Source organism: Drosophila rhopaloa, unplaced genomic scaffold, assembly GCF_018152115.1.
Source record: "Drosophila rhopaloa isolate 14029-0021.01 unplaced genomic scaffold, ASM1815211v1 contig_155, whole genome shotgun sequence".
In the NCBI taxonomy this organism is placed as follows: domain Eukaryota; kingdom Metazoa; phylum Arthropoda; class Insecta; order Diptera; family Drosophilidae; genus Drosophila; species Drosophila rhopaloa.
The window spans coordinates 3,508,647-3,529,541 of NW_025335034.1; the positions used below are offsets into that span (position 1 = coordinate 3,508,647).

Sequence of the window (20,895 nt, forward strand, 5' to 3'; positions counted from 1 at the left end):
GGTTTTCATTGTTTAATTTAAACAAGGGCATTTTATTCAGCAAAAATTGTGGTTGAATATCTGTATAATATGGTTCCTGGGTAATAATGATCTATAAAGGTATTACTAGTAGTATGCGCGTCGAGGATTGTTCTGAAATAAAATAGTATATATAAGAAGTTGAAGGAAGAAATATGTATAACAAACAAAAAGGCAGAGGAACTTCCTCTATCTTCTATCCTTCCTAATTCGAGCCATTATACCATTTTACTTACCAAGGGATTTGGACGAAAGCGATATGCCAACATCATGCGCTTCCGGTACGCGTCGTATTCATTGTCGCAGTCCTCTGGCTGGGCAGCACTGCTTACCCCAAGTCCTTGGTTTCCATCGCGCTGCGGAGCCCTGTTTAACTTTGTTAATTATACATTGAAATATTTACTAAAGAAACAGCGCAACACACTTGTTGACAGGATCCACAATTCCGGCTCCGTCCTGACCCAGGCCTTGACCCTCCTTCCAGCCGAGTTTCTGCAGCATTTGGAATCCAATGTTGTCCTCTTTAAGTTTGTACTCCTTGTAGTCGCTCAGGTCCGGCTGGCGGTTGTTCTTCTTCGCCTCGTACTGCTCCATGAACTTTTTGAGCTCCTCGGGGGGCAGGAAGTCGCCAATGTGATGCTTTCCCTCACTTTGCTTGGTCAGGGCGTTGGCCCACAAAGAGGTGGCTTCCATTTCGGCTGTCCGCAACTTGTGCTCCCAGGTTCCGCCCTCAATGTCCTCGTCGGAGTCGTACTCGTACTTGAACTTTCCGCCGCGAGCCAGGCGATCGATCTCCTGGCGCTTGCGCATCATGTCCTGATACAGGAGGTTGACTTTGTAGTGCTCCTCGCACTGCTTCCACTGTTCTTCGGTCAGCTGAGTGGAGCCGTAGTTGAGGCGAGCATACTGCAGCAGTGCGGGATCAGTGCGCGTTATGCTGCTTAGCATAGGCTTGTTTTGGTTTCCAAAGTGCCCCGAGGTGCCTAAACATGGTATAGATTACAGGTTAAATTTTATAAGTATTATAATGGTTAAGCTTTTCTCCTTTTACGCGTGATCGTTTCTTTTCTCGCTAATAAATACAAATAAAGGAAAAGTAAAAATAAATATCAAAATAAGTGTTTTTTGAATAAAAAAAGGAAAAAATTGTATAGCTATTAAAAGCAACGTGAACATTTTGTTGTTTAAAGGAAAAAGCTGTTAAAAGCAAAAACGACCAATTTTGATTTACTACAAAAATTTATAAGTAATAGAAATAATTTATAATTTATAATGATAAGATTTAATAAATTAAGAAACTCACTTGAGGATGGCAACTGCAGCTCTTTTTCGCCCCAGCGGCTTTTGCGCTCGCGCTTTCGTCGCTGCCTTTGCGACTCCTTGTCCTCTTGCTCATCTTGATCATCGGGATCGACTGTTTCTCCGGCTGCGGCCGCCTCTTCCCGCTCACGCCTTTCCTCGTCGCTCAACTCGTTGCGGCATTCGATGCGGCGCTTGATGTTGTCCCGGTTGCGGTCCATCATGCCCCGCATGTACTCATCATCCGAGTCGAAATCCGCACTGATGGCCGACTCCGGGTCGTATTTGTCGGCCGCCGAGTTGCTGTGCTGCTCCTCTTGGTGCGGCTGGAGCTCCTGCTCCTTAAGCTGAGGCTGCTGATCCCGGCTTAACTGCTGATGCTCCCGCTCCTGTTGCCGCTCAGCACGCTGTCGCTCGTAGTCAAGGAGTTGGGAGCGATAGCTTCGATACTGCTCGCAGCTCTTATCATAAAGAAACCTATTATCAAATTCAAAAGAAGTGAAACATACAATGAAAAGTGCTCGACGCTAGTCACATGTACAAAGACATTATATGAGTAACTGTTTGAGGCGCCCCATTAGCGGTTTATTCTGAGATTTTTTATTGGCTTCCGCCGGCTGGCTCCTCCAGATTTTAGACGACGATCGAGGAACGACGGATCACTGTGCGTTCGATGAGTCCAAGCTACTGCTCTTGGAGTTAGTTCGTTTGGTCGATAAATTCTCAGAAAAAAATTTTAACTCAACACTAATTCCCAATACTTTGAAAGCAGCATTATCTGTGTTTTACATTTAATATTTATCAGACATTTAAGTTAAAACAGATCAAACGAATGTATTTGGCCGTGTTTAAAACAGATTCCTGTGCTTCAAATCAAATAGAAAATTACAAAACTTATATCAGGTTATTTAAGCTCATCCTTAATAGATGGCTTGAAATTTCGAAACGTAACTATTTTGGTCAGCAAGAGCTGCCCTAAATTAATATTTAAGTTATTTTGAAAAAATTAAGATACTCCATATAAAGACTGGCAGTATCAAATTTTACAAAAATTAGCTTTGCTAGCAAATAAAAAGTGAATTACACGTGCAAGGTCTACGATTATAAAACAACATTTCCCTAATGAAAACTCAGCAATATGTGCAAGTGAAATGCCAACTTAAATCCCTAGGCTATACGCCCCTCACCGACCCATTTCCTAAGAACGTCCCTTGGGCGCCAGTCCTAGTCCCAGTTAAAACATGTTTAGGTCATTTACCACAAGGCCGGATGCAACTCGCTTCTATGCAAACGTATTTTATCTTCATAATCTTCACCGTTTTCCGCGACCAGTGCGATTAGGTTTTCTAAGCACGTTGGCAATTGTATGCACGTTTCTGAAAAAACTACATAAATTGCTTTAAAATCGTGCTCAACGATTAAAGTTCTATACAATTTGAATGAGTGGGAAATGGGAGATTGGTTGGGATGAGGGTGAGGATAGATGTTTAGCATGGAAAGGACATGGCAAATGGCATAACAGAGCAGACAACAAAGACGGCTTTGCAAACGATACACACCTTGAGGCGGGGCAACTGTAGGCTGAGGCGGCTGTGGAGGTACAACCTGTGGCAAATGTGGCTGTTGCTGCTCGAGGTCCTCCAGCACAGGTGGCGGCGGCGGCGGTGGGTGAGGATTGACGGACATTGCCATGTGTTCCGGCAGCAGGCCCAGCTGCTCCGCTGAATGTCCGCCGATAGTGGGCATCTGTATAGCCTCCAGGTTTATTTGTGGCTTTGGTATGGCGTTTAAGTCAAACTCCTTGGGTGCCGGTATGGCATTTAACTGCATGGCCTCCACTGGAGACGGTCCCAGTTGCATGTAAATCTGTCCCATGTTTGCCAATGCGATGGGCAGCTGCGGAGGCGGCGGCGGCGGTGGAGGAGCAACTGCCGCCGGATGCAGATGCAGGGGCAGGTGGCCGTGGAAGAAGGCTGCTGGTAGCTGCATCTGCGGTGGACCCTGTTGCAAAAGCGTGGGATTGAAAGCGAACGGCGGTGGTGGCGGCGGCTGAACTGCCTGTACGGGCAGTCCAAAAGCCAAGTGAGTTGGCGCTGAGCTAGTCACCGTAATAGAAGTGGCCATGGCGGCTGCCGAGCTAATGGCGATTGCCGCCTCCAGCTGAGGACTGCCGTTCTCGGCAGTGTCCGTCTCCAGGAGATTGTTCTCCTCGGCGCTGAAAAAATGTGAATATCAGAACCAGTTTGAGAGTTTTAGTTAGTGGGCACCGACCTGGACACTGAAACTGGTGGAACAAGTAAGGGCTGGGGCGGCTTCTCATGCTTTTCAAGAATTTTCTTAAAGTTCTCCAGGAAGGAACCATCGTTGCAGAAAGTGTTCTTAACTTTCGGGGGCGGCTGTTCCACACTGGGCTGCGGCAGCTGCTGGCGCTTCTGGCCGAATGTGATCTTGCCCGTCTTTCCGGTAAAGCTGTTTAGAGTCTTGGGGGCCACTGCGTCCTCTAACTTTCCCTTGCCAGCAGCAACCTCAATGTGGACTACCTCCAGGCCATTGGCCTCCTCACCGGTAGTTAGGGATGTGTCTTGAGCAGCGACGTCCTGCTGGTGTGAATCCTCTTCCTCCTCCTCCTCATTGGCTATCGGTTTTCCCGCAGGCGTCTCCGTTTTCAGTTGCGCCGCCAAGTTCTGCGCCGCAGCCACCGCCTTGGCCAGCTGCGCCGTCTTCTGCTTCTCAAGGATCTCCTGCCGCTTCTTGGCAATGATCTCCTCCTGCTTCGTCATCTGGGCGAAGCGGTCCACTCGGTGATTTCGTTGTGACATAATTCCCTATGCCTTGGTCTCAGATTTTATTCACAATTTTCTTCTCCAGCAAGCAGGAGTGTTACCAGCTTATGTAAGTCAAAAATACCAAGCCTTCTTAACGTGACCAGTGTTAACAATATTATATTAAAATATACTATCAGAATCAAATGTACCACTTAATTTGTTCATTTACACACAATATAAAAGCCAGAACCGATGTATTAAAATCGACTTTAAATTTGTATGCAACTAGTTTTAAGATTCTCTGAGAGCTAGAGCTGACGATTTCCATCGGACTCCACAAAATTCAAAAAGATAACTAAAATTAATTTTTTACTAAAAATTAACATAAATAATATCATTTTTAAACAAAATAAATGTTTTTTATTTATTCTTTTCAGGGGCCGTAACCATTATGTTTTGTATTAAAAATCACAAAGCACAGATTTATTTTTTTTGTCAAAAATTATCTTTATTTTTATTTTTCAATTTTATTTTTGACAAAAAAAAATTATTTCTTATTTTTCATTGCTTTGATCATAAATTATCATTTTTTAAAGAATGTTAAAAAATGCAAAAGTATTGACTAAAGAGGTTTGCGTTTCTAAAGTGGTCTTTCTACTGCAGGTAGTACTATATAAGTCGTAACGAGCCGGATCGGTCGACTAGATCATAAAGCTCGCATAGGAGCAATCAAAAAAAAATTGTTTGAGTATTACTTTGTTATTATTTTTTTTGTTCTTTGGAACTTAGTAATATTTAAATCCTATGGAATTATGGTTTAAATTAATTAATTTAATTAAAATCAGACATCTATATCATATAGCTCCCATAGAAACAATCAAGATATGAAAAAAAAATTATTTTAAGAAAATAATTTTCTTTAAAAACGGGGTTTTGAGAAAAAGTACGTTAGATCCGACAGATTTTCCTTTAAGATACCTTTAAACACCACATTCTTTAAATAAAATATTTATTTTAATGTCCGCAATGATCAAATACGTCTTTATTAAACTCTAATTTCAAAAACACCAATACGTAGAGAAATCGATGATAATAACAATGGTTAAAGAACTGGATACATTTTCAAAGAATTTAAAAACACTGGGATATACAGCATACACCTGTTGGGTTATAACAATTTTTTATAATTATTGGAGATTTCCATTAACCTTTTTATTTTTGGCAGTACTCAATTAAGTGAAATTCATATTATTTTAAAAGTATTTCTCTCAATTTTAAGCAAGAATATGAGAAACACCCTGTAAATATTTGTTTGAACATATGTAATAAATTCTTAATAAATTTACCTAAATGCACCTATGAAATACAAGTTGCTAATATATAGCTCTGTTAAATAAGTGGCTGGGGGAATAATATTTTTTTCTGCTTCATTTAACTAGTGGTATTTGGGTACAATCAATCCTTTCAACATATCGAAGCTATTTCCATCGGGCTGCACGGTTTCTATGGTTCCGGTAGGTAATTTCACCTTTAAAAATCCAAAATCATCTATTCCCACAATTTCGGCTTCTCTTTCCTGTTCATTGTGAAGGCAAATCTTGACGGTTTGACCGCTGTGAATAAAAATAATTAAATGGTTAAAATTTACAGTATTATATGTTTACCTGTGTAACCAGAGTGAGTAATATAAGGCATAAAAACTATCAAAATCTCCATTTTGTACTTCGCCCAATAGTCTTTCGATTTCATTAAAAATCATGGCAATAAATAGCTCATATTTAAGCATAGGTAACTTGTTGTTCGGGGCACGGGCATTATGTTCCCGTATCAAGTCATTAATGCAAACAGTTGGTTTTGAGTTGTTTAAATTAATTCCGCTGCCGATATTAACGATGGCCTGCGAACCCTGCAAAGTGGTGTTAATTACGAGTCCTCCCATTTTCTGATTTCCATTCGCATAAATATCATTCGGCCACTTAATAGAAATATCCAGTACCTGGAAATATAAAAATAATGCAAATCCATTAAACTACATTTTAAAATATAGTTTTTAAAAATCTAAACATATAATACGATACATAGCCCTTTTTTTACAAAAATACAATTTTAATTTTTTTTTAAATCGGTTAACTATATCATACGGCTGTCATAAGAAAGAACTGAAATAAAATCCGGTGGCTAGCACTTTTTTTAAATTTATATAAATAAATATAAGGGACAGTTCTCGTTCCTTCTTTCTTCATTTCTTTCTTTCTATTTTTTTTAGTTCTTAAAAAATACTTATCGACTTAATACATAAAATTTTAATTCAAATGTAAGTAAAATCATCAATTTATAAAATTATATAAAATGTTCGGTATGCAAATAACTATTATTGGAATCATATGACTTTGTGTTTTTTACAAATGGGGAAATATACGAAGACTTCAAGACATTATTTTCGAATTAACAATAATTCGGTGATGCCCCTAACGAGACTTGCGGTGCATTTGCACTAGGACCTTATTTAGCAAATTTTGGAGAGCGAAATAGCGCTAACAATTTCTGCGCTGGTCACACTGGCACAATGCCCTGCACTTGGGTGTAGAGAAATTTCAACAACAGCCGAGGAAATTGTAAAAATAATCCCATTTTCGCATTTCTTGAGCTGTCTCGAGTTGCGGGCGTGAGTGCGCGAAAGCCGGAGCAGTAGCTGCGAAAGTCAAGGGTTTCGGAAGTGGGCCACAATGCGGAGCGGAGTACCAGTCACTGGTGCCATCGAATTGTCGAGCCCCCGTGAGGGCGTTTGAAAAAATCAATCGGACTCCACTTCGCCGCGAATCAGCAGGATGAGCAGCAACAACAACGCCCCCGCATCCGCCCCAGACTCTGGCTCCAGCAATGCCAATGATCCCGTCTCCGGTTCCCTATCGGCGGACAGCAACCTGGTCATCATCCAGGACATGATTGATCTCTCGGCCAACCATCTGGAGGGCCTGCGCACGCAGTGCGCCACCAGCTCCACGCTGACGCAGCAGGAGATTCGCTGCCTGGAGTCCAAGCTGGTGCGCTACTTCTCCGAGCTGCTGCTTGCCAAGATGCGGCTGAATGAGCGCATCCCGGCCAACGGGCTGCTGCCCCACGCGACGGGCAACGAGTTGAGACAGTGGCTCCGGGTGGTGGGCCTCAGCCAGGGGACCCTAACTGCCTGCCTCGCCCGCCTGACAACGCTGGAACAGAGCCTACGACTAAGCGACGAGGAGATCCGCCAACTAATGGCCGACAACCCCAGCCAGCGGGAGGAAGAGGATCTTCGGCGGCTGACCAGGGCTATGCAGAACCTGAGGAGGTGCATGGAGTCGCTCGAGAGCGGGACTGCGGCCAGCAACAACGATCCTGAGCAGTGGCACTGGGACTCCTGGGACAGGCCCGTCCACATTCACCGCGGCAGCGTGGGAAACATAGGACTGGGGCAGAATTCAACCAACTCCCCGAGAACCAATCATCGCCAGCATGGTGTCAAGGGAAAGAACACCGCTCTAGCCAGTTTAACCAGTTCCAGGAGCGGTCGTCAGTCGCCCACTGCGACTGAGGAGCTGAACAGCACACAGGGCTCCCAGCTGACTCTGACTCTCACGCCCTCACCGCCCAACTCGCCCTTTACGCCTTCCAGCGGGCTGAGCAGCAGCCTTAATGGAACCCCGCAGAGGAGTCGCGGTACACCGCCACCCGCCAGGAAGCACCAGACCCTGCTAAACCAGAGCCAGGCGCATGTGGACGGAGAGCAACCAGCCCGCAATCGGTTGCCAACTGATCCCAGCCCGGATAGCCACAGTTCCGCCAGTTCGGACATCTTTGTTGATGCCAATACCAATGCCAGCTCCGGAGGAAGTTCCTCCAACGTGCTGATGGTGCCATGCTCCCCGGGAGTGGGCCACGTCGGCATGGGCCATGCCATCAAGCATCGCTTTAGCAAGGTCATCGGCTTCATGGCCACCTGCACGCTGTGCCAGAAGCAGGTCTTTTCCCGCTGGCTTAAGTGCACTGACTGCAAGTACATCTGCCATAAGAATTGCGCCACGCATGTGCCGCCTTCCTGCGGACTGCCACAAGAATATGTAGACGAGTTCCGGCACATTAAAGAGCAGGGTGGATACTCCAGTCTGCCGCATGTGCACGGCCCGTCCAAGGGATCACCTCAGGTGAAGAAGAACACCCTGGGCAAGCCGCTGCATCAGCAGCACGGCGACAGCAGTTCGCCAAGCTCCAGCTGCACCAGCTCCACACCAAGCAGTCCAGCGCTGTGCCACCAATTAGCGCGGGAGCGCGAGCTGGATCAGGCTGGCAGCTATGGTGGCAGCAGCTCCAGCGCCAATCTAGTGCCCACGCCATCTCTGGGCAAGCACCAGCAGAGTCAGTTCAACTTTCCAAACGTGACGGTCACGGGTAGTGGCGGAAGCGGAGGCGATACGCTCATTTCCAATGAACCAGTGCCAGAGCTATTTCCGCCGGCGCCTATCACCATGAATGGAGGTCTGGACAGCCTGGTGGGCAGCTCCAACGGGCACATGAGCTCCTTGATCAGCAGCCAGACATCGAATGCTTCTAGTGCCGCCACCGTGACGGGCAGTCTGGTTAACAGTACAACCAGCACCAGTACCAGCAGTTTCTTTCCGCGAAAACTGAGCACAGCCGGAGTGGACAAGAGGACGCCTTTCACCAGCGAGTACACGGACACACACAAGTCGAACGACAGCGACAAGACAGTCTCCTTGTCCGGAAGCGCCAGCACGGATTCGGACAGGACGCCCGTTCGAGTGGACTCGACGGAAGACGGAGATTCGGGACAGTGGAGACAGAACTCCATTTCATTAAAGGAATGGGACATTCCCTACGGCGACCTGGAGCTGCTCGAGCGGATCGGTCAGGGGCGCTTTGGCACTGTGCATCGGGCCCTGTGGCATGGAGATGTGGCCGTAAAGCTGCTCAACGAGGACTATCTGCAGGACGAGCACATGCTGGAGACCTTCCGCAGCGAGGTGGCCAACTTCAAGAAGACGCGCCACGAGAACCTGGTGCTGTTCATGGGAGCCTGCATGAATCCGCCTTATTTGGCCATTGTGACTTCGCTGTGCAAAGGCAACACCCTGTACACGTACATCCACCAGCGCCGGGAGAAGTTCGCAATGAATCGGACTTTGCTAATTGCCCAGCAGATTGCCCAGGGCATGGGCTACCTGCACGCGAGGGAGATTATCCACAAAGATCTGCGCACCAAGAACATCTTCATCGAGAACGGCAAGGTGATTATCACGGACTTCGGGCTGTTCAGCTCCACCAAGCTGCTCTATTGTGATATGGGCCTAGGGGTGCCCCACAACTGGTTGTGCTATCTGGCACCGGAGCTCATCCGGGCGCTGAAGCCGCAGAAGCCGCGCGGCGAGTGCTTGGAATTTACACCCTACTCTGATGTCTACTCCTTTGGAACAGTCTGGTACGAACTTATTTGCGGTGAGTTCACATTTAAGGACCAGCCGGCAGAGTCGATTATCTGGCAGGTGGGCCGTGGGATGAAGCAATCGCTGGCCAACCTGCAGTCCGGACGGGATGTCAAGGATTTGCTGATGCTGTGCTGGACGTACGAGAAAGAGCACCGACCCCAATTCGCACGACTGCTTTCACTGCTGGAACATCTGCCCAAGAAGAGGCTGGCGCGAAGTCCCTCTCACCCCGTCAATCTCTCCCGGTCCGCGGAGTCCGTGTTCTGAGGGAGCTGCAACCTGGTCACTGTCACTGTAGTACAATTTCGACCGCTTATCTAAGCTAGCTCGCGTCCTCCTAAACAGTAAACTCTCCTATTCAACGTTCTATCGAACAAAACGAAGATTGTAAATATTTAAACGTAACTATCAAATTATAGCTAACGATTTTAAAACTAAATTATGTGTATCGGTTGCAATCCAGTTGCAGTTGTGAGCAAACAAAACAAAGGCAAAACAAATGTTAACTCGAAAAAGACAAAACGTTTAAATGTTAAAGAGCAGAGGCAAACTGAGAAGGCATAGACATATACAAACAAACAAGCACTGTGGCAAATATTAATGTAAACGTTAATCAGGTGAGCAATTTCTAAATTGTTAATTATGTGTAAGTAAAGCTCTATATATATGTATATACAGACGTGTATATGAGAGATTAGCGTTTAATTAATTATATATTGTGAATTATGTATGGTCAAATGTATATAGTAAAACGACTAAAAATGCGAAATCAAGCAGAATGTCAAATAAACTTATCACTACAACCAAATAACTAAGTGTTTGCTTTCGATTGAAAGAAAAGGCGTGAAAAGACTGGTAGAGAAATGGTTTCGCTATCAATTTAAAATTATGATGTATTCAGATACTGACTCTTGGGTAAACTTAGTCCTAAACAAGTAACAAAATTACTGAGTGACCAAATAGATAAAAATATAAACCAAAATCATATTCACTTGCCCAAATTTAAATGTTTAAAAATGCTGTAAGTTCATAAACAAACTAATGCCGTTTTTACCAACATAAATTTTGTTTAGTAGATGTATAATGTTTGCATTCTTCACTCACCCCATACTGTTCATGACCACGTAGAGAATTGACAATGGCGGCTCCTATTAGATGCTGCAACAGAGGCAGCCGAGAGCCCAGCGCTGAGTCCATGGCTAGGTGGAGTTGCAAAGAGAACATGGCACAGCCCAGAGGACTTAGCCACTGCAAGAGTACGTACAGATAATAAGTTTATGTAGTGGAATATGATGACTCTCAGAATATTTACCTGGTTGTTGCTGCGTCCAACTCCAGAGGTTTGTTGCACCGGGAGCACAGCGAGGCCGTTGATGAGTTCGAGGTTGTTGATGACATGCATGGAACTGCTTACAACTGGTGCATAGATGATCAGTCGTCCAATATGCTCCGTTTTAAGATTCTATGAAGTAGTGGAATATCTTAACAACTATTCTTAAATTAAATAAAATGTGCGCACATCAAAGTATTCTACAGTGGAGAAATCGTCGGGACAGGAATGTATCAGTATGGGCAAGACATTGTTGTTGGCCACTGGTGGCTTATCGTCCTTGCCACAGAATTTAATTGTCAGCTTGGGCGTTGCTATCACGTTGTCGGACCCACTGCAACGAAGACGCAGCTTTTCCAGAAGTTCAAACTTAGCCTGTGGTAAAAAAAATCACTTATTCAGTGCTCAAAACAAGCTTATCTATCTGCTCACCTCATGACGTCCCAAGAAATAGGCGTGCTGATAGACCACTCCAGGCTGCGAATGATCGAGACCCTCTCCACCCTGAACCTGCACATCCAAGTACTTCCTCAAGAGATCCGAAAAGATCTCGAGGCGAGTGCGTTCGTTTTGTTTAAGAATAGAGTATTTAATCTCGTCCGATTCAAACTCGCTGGGATTCATCTCCAAATGAACCTGTTACAAATGAAATCATTCATTAAATAGTACATTAAATTAGGTAAAGGAAATACATGCCTGCGAGAAGACGGCCTTGCCCCCGCTCTGCAGGCTTTTGGCCAACATCAAGCTGGGCGTGTTCCAAGTTTCTTCGGTGCCCAGCACCTGGACATCCAATTTGTGACTGTGACCGGCCAGATCCTTCAGTTCCATGGACCTTGGACATACTAGAGCTCTGAGCAGCGTTTCGTGGTTTGATTTTGTTGTTTTATGGTTTATGTTTGTTTTTGGTTTATGTTTTTATTTTGGTTAATGGTAGGTAGGATTATAATAGAGATAGCACACACAAGTAGAAGCACACACAGAAATATATAGATATAGGAGGGCAGAAAAAGAAACGATCACACAAACGATATATGGTGAACAGAATATAAATGTCAAGCAGAGGAAAATATTTTCAAAATAAAATATCCATTTAAACAGAAAAGTAATCGAAATTTTTCTTACACTTATAAATGATTATTCATTCATAATAATAGCATTGTATGAAACTCATACCAAATTTGCAGTAATTGATTATGCAGTTTCGAATTAAAGTTACGATAGATTATGGTGTGCACCAAAAGAAATTCAAGAGAAAACGAAGAAAATTTTAGCAAGAATCATTTTAGAAATAAAAGTAGAATTGGCATTAGTTATAAAAAGTTTAATATTAGCACGGTAATTATATAAACTTTAAGGAAAAGACAGTGATGTCCGTTTTCCTTTTTATTTTAGCCCCAAATAAACTTTTAGAAAGTATTACAAATTAATAAAGTAAAAGTATATACAAATTTAGACATCCCTTGTACACAATGTAAATCGCCTTTGAATGTGCAATAAGCCATTAGTTTTGTTTAGGGGTATTGAGTGTATAAAACATGCAACATAGAGGATTCGAATATACTTTTTAGTCATTTAATGAGTTTTACTCTATAAAATAGATTGGCAAGGTTAGCATTATGTTTTGGAGGCGGTCAGTCTGCTGCTTCTCAGTGTGGTTAAGAAACATATTTACTTACGGTTTGCGGGAATGCGACTTGGTTGACTCTTCGCTGTCTGTGGAAAAGTGTTTCTTCACTGGCGATGGCTGGTAGCAGAAGATGTGGTGCATCATCTTGACCCTTTGCCATTTGTCATAGGAGAACTGAACCAATTCGTGCTCTCGAACCTGCAAAAAAGGTTTTTTAGTTTCATATTCAATGGAATTTAAAATAAAATAGTTTACAATAAACTAATTTATTTAATATCATAACTTTTTCTTATAGGACACGATATTGAATCATTTTAAGATCTATGCGAAATATTCTTACCTCCGCTGTGCGATAATTGGGCAGAATAAAGTGAAGTATATCCGAGCAGAGACTCAGCACTTTGCCGCCCTGCAGAAAATAGTCCACCAGTATCTGGCCAATTCCTGGTGCCACTGATCCGCAGACAACCAGCAGCGCTGTCTGCTCTGTCCAGTACTTCTGAGCCGCTTGCTGTGGCATCAGCGGATAGATGGTGTACACATTTCGTTCTAGTAGCTGCTGGAGGGTGGCCAGCGTGGATTCCCGTGCACTGGCACTGTCCGAGTACACTAAAACATTCAGGGGCTTGCTCTCCTGCAAGCTATCCTTATTCCGTTGCAGCACAGGACGCGAAGTAGTTCCAAATGACGGAGGCGAATTTAAGGGCTTAACCACCTCAAAGGATTTAGTAGACTTTGTTGGTTCGGCTGAAGATTTGGCGGGCTCGTTGATTTTGCTAGGAGCAGTTGGCTTAGTCACGGGAGTAGCTTTAATGGGCGACACATCCAAACTCTCTATCTTTTGATGCTGCGCCGCCTGAGCAGCCGCTAGCTTCTCCAGTTCACTTGGCTTGGAATCACCTTTACTTGGCGTTGACTTGGACTCCTCCTTGGTTGTTGTTTTCTGGCTTTCGCTTTTAGCGGGAGTGGTTTTGGCCTCGCTCTTAGCAGGAGTTGTTTGCGGATTCGCCTCGCTTTTAGTAAGAGATGAATTGGTTGTCGTTCTCTTGGCCTCAGATTTTTGTGAACTAGCAGTGATCCTTGCGGGAGACAAAGATGCCTTGTTGGTGGGCTCTACCACAGCCACCGCCTTGACCACGGGTTCAGGAGTCTGACGATGTTCTTGTGCAAGAAGATCTGATTTCGTCCTTCCCTCAGAGCGATTTCTTTGGTATTCAAACTCAGTGGCTTGGTGGGCCAGCACACCGACCGCTCGCAAATCCTCTAGGTGTTTTTTCCAACCATCCTTGTCCAGACCAACGGTCGTCCGAGACTGCCGTTTTAGGTGATTGGCAAGCAGCTCAAAGGGTTGCGGATCTCCTTCGCGCTGAACCGCTAGGGTCGAGAGAAAAATTCATCAGTGTGATTTCAAGTTAAATCAGGGGGTATGAAAACGATATTAGATCCAGCTTACACTCAATCCGCAGAAGTGGCAGCTGATCGTTAATGCATAAATTATTTCGCAAGAATGTAGTTATCAAAAGTTGCGTGAAGTGCTCGACGTCTGTCTCGATGAGCACCGCCAGGTGGGAGTCTATTTTCCATGCAATTAGCTTACCGTAATCTTCCAGCTGGTTCATGGGCACCCGACATGCAAGCAGGAAAGAAAAGGAACAAAGGAAGACCATTGGTAAGCAGATGTATGACGATAGCTCTATATCGATTCAACTGTCTTGGGACGGCTACATCTTAATCACATTACCGCACGCACGGCCGTTAGCATTGCGGATGGTTTATAGCCGAACATTTATTACCCTACCCTTGTACGAAATTTTCAAATAAACTTTGAAACTCTAAAAATTTGAACTCCCATCACACGGAATCTATATATAAAAAGTTTATATACCCTTGCAGCTGTTACACAAATTAAATATACTATTCAACGGCTTTATCTATCTTCCTATGGAAGATATTGATATACTCGTCCGATGCTAAAAAAAAAATATATTGTATACTTACTACCTGAAATAGAAAGGAGTCTTCTTGGAAAGTTTCATCCAGATAGCTTTAAATCTAACAAACGGACATGGCTATATTGAGTCTCCTGATGCTGATCAAAAATATATATACTTTATAAAAATTTTCTAATCTCCTTCAATGTATTGCCAATTCTTGACTAAAATTATAATACCCTCTGAAAGGGCATACATAATTATTTGAAAATGATAGAGACTTACCCGTACGGCAGTAGTGTCCTGGGAACTGGGTCGCTGCAGTGGCTCCACGTGAGCCTCCAAGAGCAACTGCATCCGCTCCTCGCCCTGTGCAGACAGCGAAACCCGCTGCCTGGGAGTACCCGCCTCCGTTGGCGTGGTCACCGGCGTCAATGTGTCGGCGGCATAGGAAAATGGCAGCAGGCTGGGCGCCGACGGGAAGCTAATCCAGGGAGTGATGTGGAGCGTCTGCAGCGGACGGAGACAGCAGCCCCGTTGGTTAGCGTGCAACCACAGGATGTCCGTGACCTTGGCCGCGTTCCGGTTGCCGCACAGCTCCGAGCTGGCCAGGGCGGGATCTGGGGGTGGATAAGGGAAGCCTACATATAGCTTCACCACGCTTCAGTCATCTTCCACTCACCGAATCCATCGTCGCTTCCCGCCTGAAGCGCATAGAAGGCGATGCTCGAGGGCTGCGCCAGGTGCTCGGCGATCTTGGAACATGCCTTCTGAATTCGCCAGGATTGCAGGACGGTGGCACTCACGTAATACAGGGTCAACATCGGAAATATCTGATGGGTACCGCAGTGGAATCTGAATTATTTATTAATTATTTTTACCAGTTCACAAGTTACATCTCGATTGGGACTAAAATCAATTGCGGTTTCGTAATTTGCTCCGATTTTGCTTGGATTTATCGGTTGCTATGGCCGAAAGGAGCGCTTCCTGGTACGCTGTTTTCAGCCAGTTGACACACTTCTTGCATTCCCTTACCCACTGACTTTTATTGTTGATTACTGCATTCCACTCCAACTGGACGAAGCTTTATCGCAAAATGATTCCGATAAGAAAGCGCGGCAGGCATTTTCGGTGATGTCGGCTTAGTCCTAGCTATTTTTCGGCCAGATCTGTCGGGTGCTGAGAGCGGAAGTTTGATTTGTAAAGTCTACAAAATTGTATTTTCATAATAAATATAAGCTTTGATTGGCAAAAGATTGAAAAATTATTTTAATATTTTGATGAGAACAAGTTCTTGACCAAATGTATGTTTCTTAAAGCCTTTCAGTACAAATTTCAATTTTTACTCCATTTTTCTAATAAAAATAAACAAATAAATAAATTCAGTCATTTAAGTCAAATTGTTAAATTTACATATTAGTTCATTATTTTTTTCTATAAAAGGTCTTTGTGCATCTAAGCAACTTTAAAAAATCATAAATTTGATCACAAAAGTATTATTAGAGGGGATATATTTCTGTAAAATTTAAAATTGTGCATTAACATATTTTCGATGCTTACGAATTGCAATGTTTTGCAAATGTTTACTAATGTTTAGAGATGCACGCGTGAAGTAACTTTTTCGTGTCACGTAGCGTATATACATTTGCATGCCACTGGTACATCCCTAATTAATGGTATATTTTAGTGCGTTTTTGTCCCACGCCGCTTTAAGCTGCTTTCAATTAGCAATCAATTTGCAAATTGTTTTGCAAGAATAAATAAACGTATATAAGGTGGCTTTGGTTGGTCTAGTGGCCACGGAGGCGGCATGCTGTTGGGCGAATACGACACGACCCGGCGACTCCTGTTTATCGTGGCCGTTCTGCTCATCGTCCTGTATGCGAAAACGTATTTGTTACCCGGCGAAGATCTGGACTACGACTAGGGCACTACGGCGCTCCGAGAGGATTGGACCGGATCGAAGAATCGAGCAGCCATGACGGACCGGAGGGTATCGTACTTCTACAACGCGGATGTGGGCAACTTCCACTACGGAGCCGGGCATCCGATGAAGCCGCAGCGTCTAGCGGTCACCCACAGCCTGGTGATGAACTACGGACTCCACAAGAAGATGAAGATCTACAGACCGTACAAGTAAGTGATAGGGGTAGGTTTTATTTAATTCTATCCTATTCTGACCTGTATTCCTTTTGCAGGGCCAGTGCCCAGGACATGCTCCGGTTTCACAGCGACGAGTACATCGCCTACCTTCAGCAGGTTACTCCGCAAAACATCCAGTGCAATTGTAAGTTATAAATATCCAAATCTAATCAGGGAACTTCATTAAAAAGCATTTGTTTAGTTTAATTACCTAAACTTTGACTCGTCTTGAATATTCAATAGGGAGCATTAACCTCCGTTTATATACTAATTTAGCACAAAGGAAACACATTAATTACATCAATCGTTAATTTTCTCATTTAGTAAAGTACTAAGACAAAAAAAATTGCTGGCATTTAATTAAAAAAAATATATTGTCAATACTATTTAATCTTTAAAATTTGTTAATACTTTATTTAATTTGTTTATGCTTCTACGTCGAACCAAATACTGTAATTTTGTTTTTAAATTGACATAAAATTGACTTTAATGAAAAACATAATTTCCAAGATGAATAAAAATAAAGATCTGCAAGGGTGATGGTACTGTTCATTGCGTACTTAACTTTTCAACAAAACACCCTTGTCAAAACTATAATAATGTGAAAAATAATTAAAACAATGTTTAAACTTCTTTAGATCCTTTCATATAAAATGAGGAAGCTTTCTTCAGGCCTAAATGCATTTGAATATGATAAGCACTCCATTTTCACTATTAATTTGCTTGTGATGTTAAATTTAAATTAATTAGACAAATGAATGCAGAAAGTTGATTTCTTTGTATTAAATAGTTAGCTAATAGACCATAATGGTCAAGAAATTTAAACGGAATACAAGCGAAATATCTTTTTTGCAGCCGTGGCCTACACCAAGTACCTGGCTCACTTCAGCGTGGGTGAGGACTGCCCCGTGTTTGACGGCCTCTTCGACTTCTGCGCAATGTACACGGGTGCCTCGCTGGAGGGAGCCCAGAAGCTAAATCACAACCATAGCGACATCTGCATCAATTGGTCCGGCGGACTTCATCACGCCAAGAAGTTCGAGGCGAGTGGCTTCTGCTACGTGAATGATATCGTGATCGGCATATTGGAACTGCTGAAGTACCATCCTCGAGTGCTATACATCGACATCGATGTGCACCATGGCGATGGAGTGCAGGAGGCTTTCTACCTCACGGATCGAGTGATGACGGCCTCGTTCCACAAATACGGCAATTACTTCTTCCCGGGCACGGGAGACATGTACGAGATTGGCGCGGAGTCGGGACGATACTACAGCGTAAATGTGCCGCTCAAGGAGGGCATCGATGACCAGAGCTACTTTCAGGTGTTCAAGCCTATCATCTCGGCCATAATGGACTTCTACCGGCCAACGGCCATTGTTCTTCAGTGTGGAGCGGATTCCCTGGCCGGGGATCGCCTTGGTTGCTTCTCCTTGAGTACAAAGGGACACGGAGAGTGCGTCAAGTTTGTGAAGGAGCTGAATGTACCCACTCTGGTCGTTGGAGGCGGTGGCTACACCCTCAGGAATGTGGCTCGCTGCTGGACGCACGAGACCTCGCTGCTGGTGGACCAAGACATTGAAAATGATCTCCCTGCCACCGAGTATTATGACTTCTTCGCACCAGACTTTACCCTCCATCCAGAGATTAACTCGCGTCAGGATAATGCTAACTCAAAGCAGTATCTGGAACTAATCGTAAAGCACGTTTATGAAAACCTTAAGATGTGCCAGCACTCGCCCAGCGTCCAAATGGTACAGACTCCGCCAGATGTGGACTTGGAGGAGCTGCGCAACAATAGGGATGAGGCGGCCGACCCCGACGTCCGAATGTCCGTAGCCGATGAAGACAAGATGGTTGATGCCAAGAACGAGTTCTACGATGGCGATCAAGACCAAGACAAACCCGACTCGGGGGAGAGTTAGTGATGGTTAAAGTAGTGTAAGGTTTCGTGTCTAGTGTAAGCAGTAAAGATCAGCAGGTTAATTTGTAACTACATTTGGGATTACTTGATGGAAGAAAAACTAAACAAAATATGAGATTTAGGTCAAGAGCCAGATCGTCTTAGATTTTTGTTGTAGCACACAGTTGGTTTTAAAATCGGCAGACACACGTGTATTTGAGATGAATAATGGTACTTATTAGGAGGATTACATTAGTGACATATTGCTGGCTCGACGAAAGATCACCAGCCAGTTGTCGTGTTAGCCAGTCGCCGCATTCGTCGCGTGTTGCGGTCCTGATCACGGATCTTCTTCTCCATCTCGGCGTCGGTGAGCGTTTCTAGGAATGGAGCCCACGCGTCGGCGTCGCTGGGATTGCGGAAGGGCACATCAATCGTGGACAGCGGTGCCTCGCTGAAGGCATACGTGCGACAGTGCCAGGATAGCTGGCCACGAATGCTGTAGGCAATGGCCGTGACAAATTCTCCACCCAATCCCAATTCCGCGCAGAGCTTTATGGCAAACTCTTCCGGATTGTTGTTCTTCTCGGACATGTCCCACTCGACCTGGTCGACGAGCGAAGTGTTGCCCACGTGAATGTTTAGCTTAACGATCACCCGCTGATCGCAGCTCTCCTCGAGGATGGGGGGATCGTTCGGGAAGGCCTCAATCTGCTGCCGGATGGCCTGCGCAATGGCCGGCACAAAAGGCAGGGGATTGAGGTCCAAGTCGTCGCAAAGCACCTCCGCAAACTGCTCGGGCGTGATCATGCTCTCGTTCTTGTTCCAGGTGAAGGTGTCGCGCAGCTTCTGTCCCTCCAACTCCATGTCAAGTCGAATGGGCACCAGGCACTCCTTTTGCGCCGCATTTTCCAGACTGGCAGTTGGATCTGTGTCATCGAAACACATGGGGAATGTGCGAACCTTCTTTGTGTGCACTCGGTTGCGGTTGATGGGCGTGGCCTGCGGCACTGCGTCCAAGTGGCTGGAGTTGGGCATCGTGGGAACATACTGCGGCTGTTTCTTAGACTTGCTCTCCCGCGGCACTGGTGTATCGGAGGTGTTCACGGAGACGGCGCGGTACCTGGGACGCAATTTCATATTTAAATAAAGTGAAATATAAAGTGACAGCTAAGATTATTGATGATAAACCCTGCACAAGAAACCTGGCTTTCTGTCAAACATAAAACTTTGTTGCCTTCACTAAAACCTATAGGTTTTAATTATATGACAAATAGTAGTAGGCCGGTTCAACATAAAGTCACAGTACCCACCACAAATTTAAAAAAAAAGTTGTGTTTTTTTTTTCATTTTAATTTACCCATTTTCTGAATTATTGGGAAATTAAGAAAAAATGTGTTTTCAAGAGCAAAAAAAAAGAACAGAATTGAACTTAAGAATTGGAAATTTTAAAGCAAGGCTCGTGTTTCCACATTTACTTGGAAACAATATAAATTTCTTTGGGTACCTCAATTTTGGTAAACTATTTTCCATAAGTTAATAGTTAATATTCTATTTATCAAATTCCTTTTTGCTACTTCAAGAACTTGGACTCATTAAACATACAATATTTAAAGAAATTGAATAACACTTCAGAACTAATTTTCAAAATATCCTACAACTGCTATTGCTTATTTTAGGAAAATATTTTCCAATTGAATGGCTATAATAAACCAGTACCTCAAAGATACTGTTCTGACTGAGGCTACCCCACTCACTTTTCATCGTTGCCGGCCATGATGTCGTCCACTTCCACCGCACGGAGTAGCGAGACAGAACTGGCGAGGATGTGGGAACTGAGGCCGGACTCGGCCAGCCGCTTGCGCTCCTCGTTGGACAGGACGATGCGAGTCATGCCCGGGTACTTCTTGTACAGAATGCCGCGAAAGTGGCGCATGTAATTGCCCACCTCGGAACCCACGTAGTAGTACTCGCCGCCCTCCTCCAGCTGAAAGGCCACCGGCTTGTCCCCGTAAGTCTGCAGCGCCATGTTGGGTCCGTCAGCTTCCTTGGTTTTCTAATTCACGGATTCTCTGCAGGATTTCTTCTTAATATTTTGCAACTAAAATTTTCCTGCCGCATACACAAACACAGACATGGACATGGCGTCTATCGCGGAAGTGTTGGAAAACGCGCGAGATCCACCAACGCAATTCAGAGATGCTGCCAATTGGTTACAAAAAAAGCTAAATAAATCATTAAGAAAGACAAGCTTTTCTAAATTTTAGTTATGATAACAAATAACTATTTGTTAGTTAAGATAAAATTCTAACAAATGATTATTATTATTTATTCTATAGGCGCCAACAACCCGTAACATAAAAAATCTGTTATTATAAAAACTAAAATTATTGAAAG

General features: G+C 44.2%; 6 protein-coding genes and 1 long non-coding RNA gene across 16 annotated transcripts; 4 read left to right on the forward strand and 3 right to left on the reverse strand.

The window, feature by feature from the left end:
• Nucleotides 1-2: 2 nt before the first annotated feature.
• On the reverse strand, nucleotides 3-4,226 carry LOC108046736 (formin-like protein 5). 4 transcript variants are annotated; one of them, XM_044456943.1, is made up of 7 exons: nucleotides 3,589-4,226; nucleotides 2,877-3,532; nucleotides 2,576-2,693; nucleotides 1,322-1,794; nucleotides 443-1,001; nucleotides 255-384; nucleotides 3-132 (listed from the first exon to the last, which is right to left on the reverse strand). In XM_044456943.1, the coding sequence occupies exons 1-7, from the start codon at nucleotides 4,134-4,136 to the stop codon at nucleotides 106-108; spliced, it is 2,511 nt and encodes an 836-aa protein (XP_044312878.1). In that variant the 5' UTR covers nucleotides 4,137-4,226; the 3' UTR covers nucleotides 3-105. The 4 variants fall into 4 exon arrangements, with proteins under 4 accessions (XP_044312878.1, XP_044312877.1, XP_044312879.1 ...); XM_044456942.1 differs by having other exon boundaries at nucleotides 2,576-2,702; XM_044456944.1 differs by lacking the exon at nucleotides 3-132 and having other exon boundaries at nucleotides 321-392; nucleotides 2,576-2,702.
• An 877-nt stretch (nucleotides 4,227-5,103) lies between these two features.
• On the reverse strand, nucleotides 5,104-15,579 carry LOC108046733 (biotin--protein ligase). Of its 7 annotated transcripts, none has more exons than XM_017126599.2 (13): nucleotides 15,489-15,579; nucleotides 15,136-15,286; nucleotides 14,739-15,073; nucleotides 13,976-14,132; nucleotides 12,863-13,896; nucleotides 12,572-12,720; nucleotides 11,589-11,745; nucleotides 11,325-11,528; nucleotides 11,082-11,267; nucleotides 10,875-11,024; nucleotides 10,667-10,810; nucleotides 5,747-6,078; nucleotides 5,104-5,695 (listed from the first exon to the last, which is right to left on the reverse strand). In XM_017126599.2, the coding sequence occupies exons 2-13, from the start codon at nucleotides 15,275-15,277 to the stop codon at nucleotides 5,518-5,520; spliced, it is 3,168 nt and encodes a 1,055-aa protein (XP_016982088.2). In that variant the 5' UTR covers nucleotides 15,278-15,286; nucleotides 15,489-15,579; the 3' UTR covers nucleotides 5,104-5,517. The 7 variants fall into 7 exon arrangements, with proteins under 7 accessions (XP_016982088.2, XP_016982085.2, XP_016982087.2 ...); XM_017126596.2 differs by having other exon boundaries at nucleotides 15,136-15,308; nucleotides 15,489-15,567; XM_017126598.2 differs by lacking the exon at nucleotides 15,489-15,579 and adding an exon at nucleotides 15,350-15,478.
• On the forward strand, nucleotides 6,623-10,370 carry LOC108046735 (kinase suppressor of Ras 2). The gene has a single exon (XM_017126604.2). It carries the CDS (start codon nucleotides 6,911-6,913, stop codon nucleotides 9,827-9,829), a length of 2,919 nt encoding a protein of 972 aa, XP_016982093.2. The 5' UTR covers nucleotides 6,623-6,910; the 3' UTR covers nucleotides 9,830-10,370.
• Nucleotides 15,580-16,140: 561 nt separating the features above from the next.
• Nucleotides 16,141-16,380, forward strand: LOC108046740. The gene has a single exon (XM_017126612.2). It carries the CDS (start codon nucleotides 16,264-16,266, stop codon nucleotides 16,378-16,380), a length of 117 nt encoding a protein of 38 aa, XP_016982101.1. The 5' UTR covers nucleotides 16,141-16,263.
• A 51-nt stretch (nucleotides 16,381-16,431) lies between these two features.
• LOC108046738 (histone deacetylase 3) lies at nucleotides 16,432-18,588 on the forward strand. Its single transcript, XM_017126610.2, has 3 exons — nucleotides 16,432-16,589; nucleotides 16,652-16,740; nucleotides 17,451-18,588. Exons 1-3 carry the CDS (start codon nucleotides 16,432-16,434, stop codon nucleotides 18,518-18,520), a joined length of 1,317 nt encoding a protein of 438 aa, XP_016982099.1. The 3' UTR covers nucleotides 18,521-18,588.
• A 99-nt stretch (nucleotides 18,589-18,687) lies between these two features.
• Nucleotides 18,688-20,658, reverse strand: LOC108046739 (SWI/SNF-related matrix-associated actin-dependent regulator of chromatin subfamily B member 1). Its single transcript, XM_017126611.2, has 2 exons — nucleotides 20,256-20,658; nucleotides 18,688-19,621 (listed from the first exon to the last, which is right to left on the reverse strand). The coding sequence occupies exons 1-2, from the start codon at nucleotides 20,525-20,527 to the stop codon at nucleotides 18,781-18,783; spliced, it is 1,113 nt and encodes a 370-aa protein (XP_016982100.1). The 5' UTR covers nucleotides 20,528-20,658; the 3' UTR covers nucleotides 18,688-18,780.
• Nucleotides 20,394-20,745, forward strand: LOC108046741. The gene is made up of 2 exons (XR_001769397.1): nucleotides 20,394-20,509; nucleotides 20,577-20,745. It is a non-coding gene; the product is annotated as an uncharacterized LOC108046741 (long non-coding RNA).
• The last annotated feature ends 150 nt before the right edge of the window (nucleotides 20,746-20,895 follow it).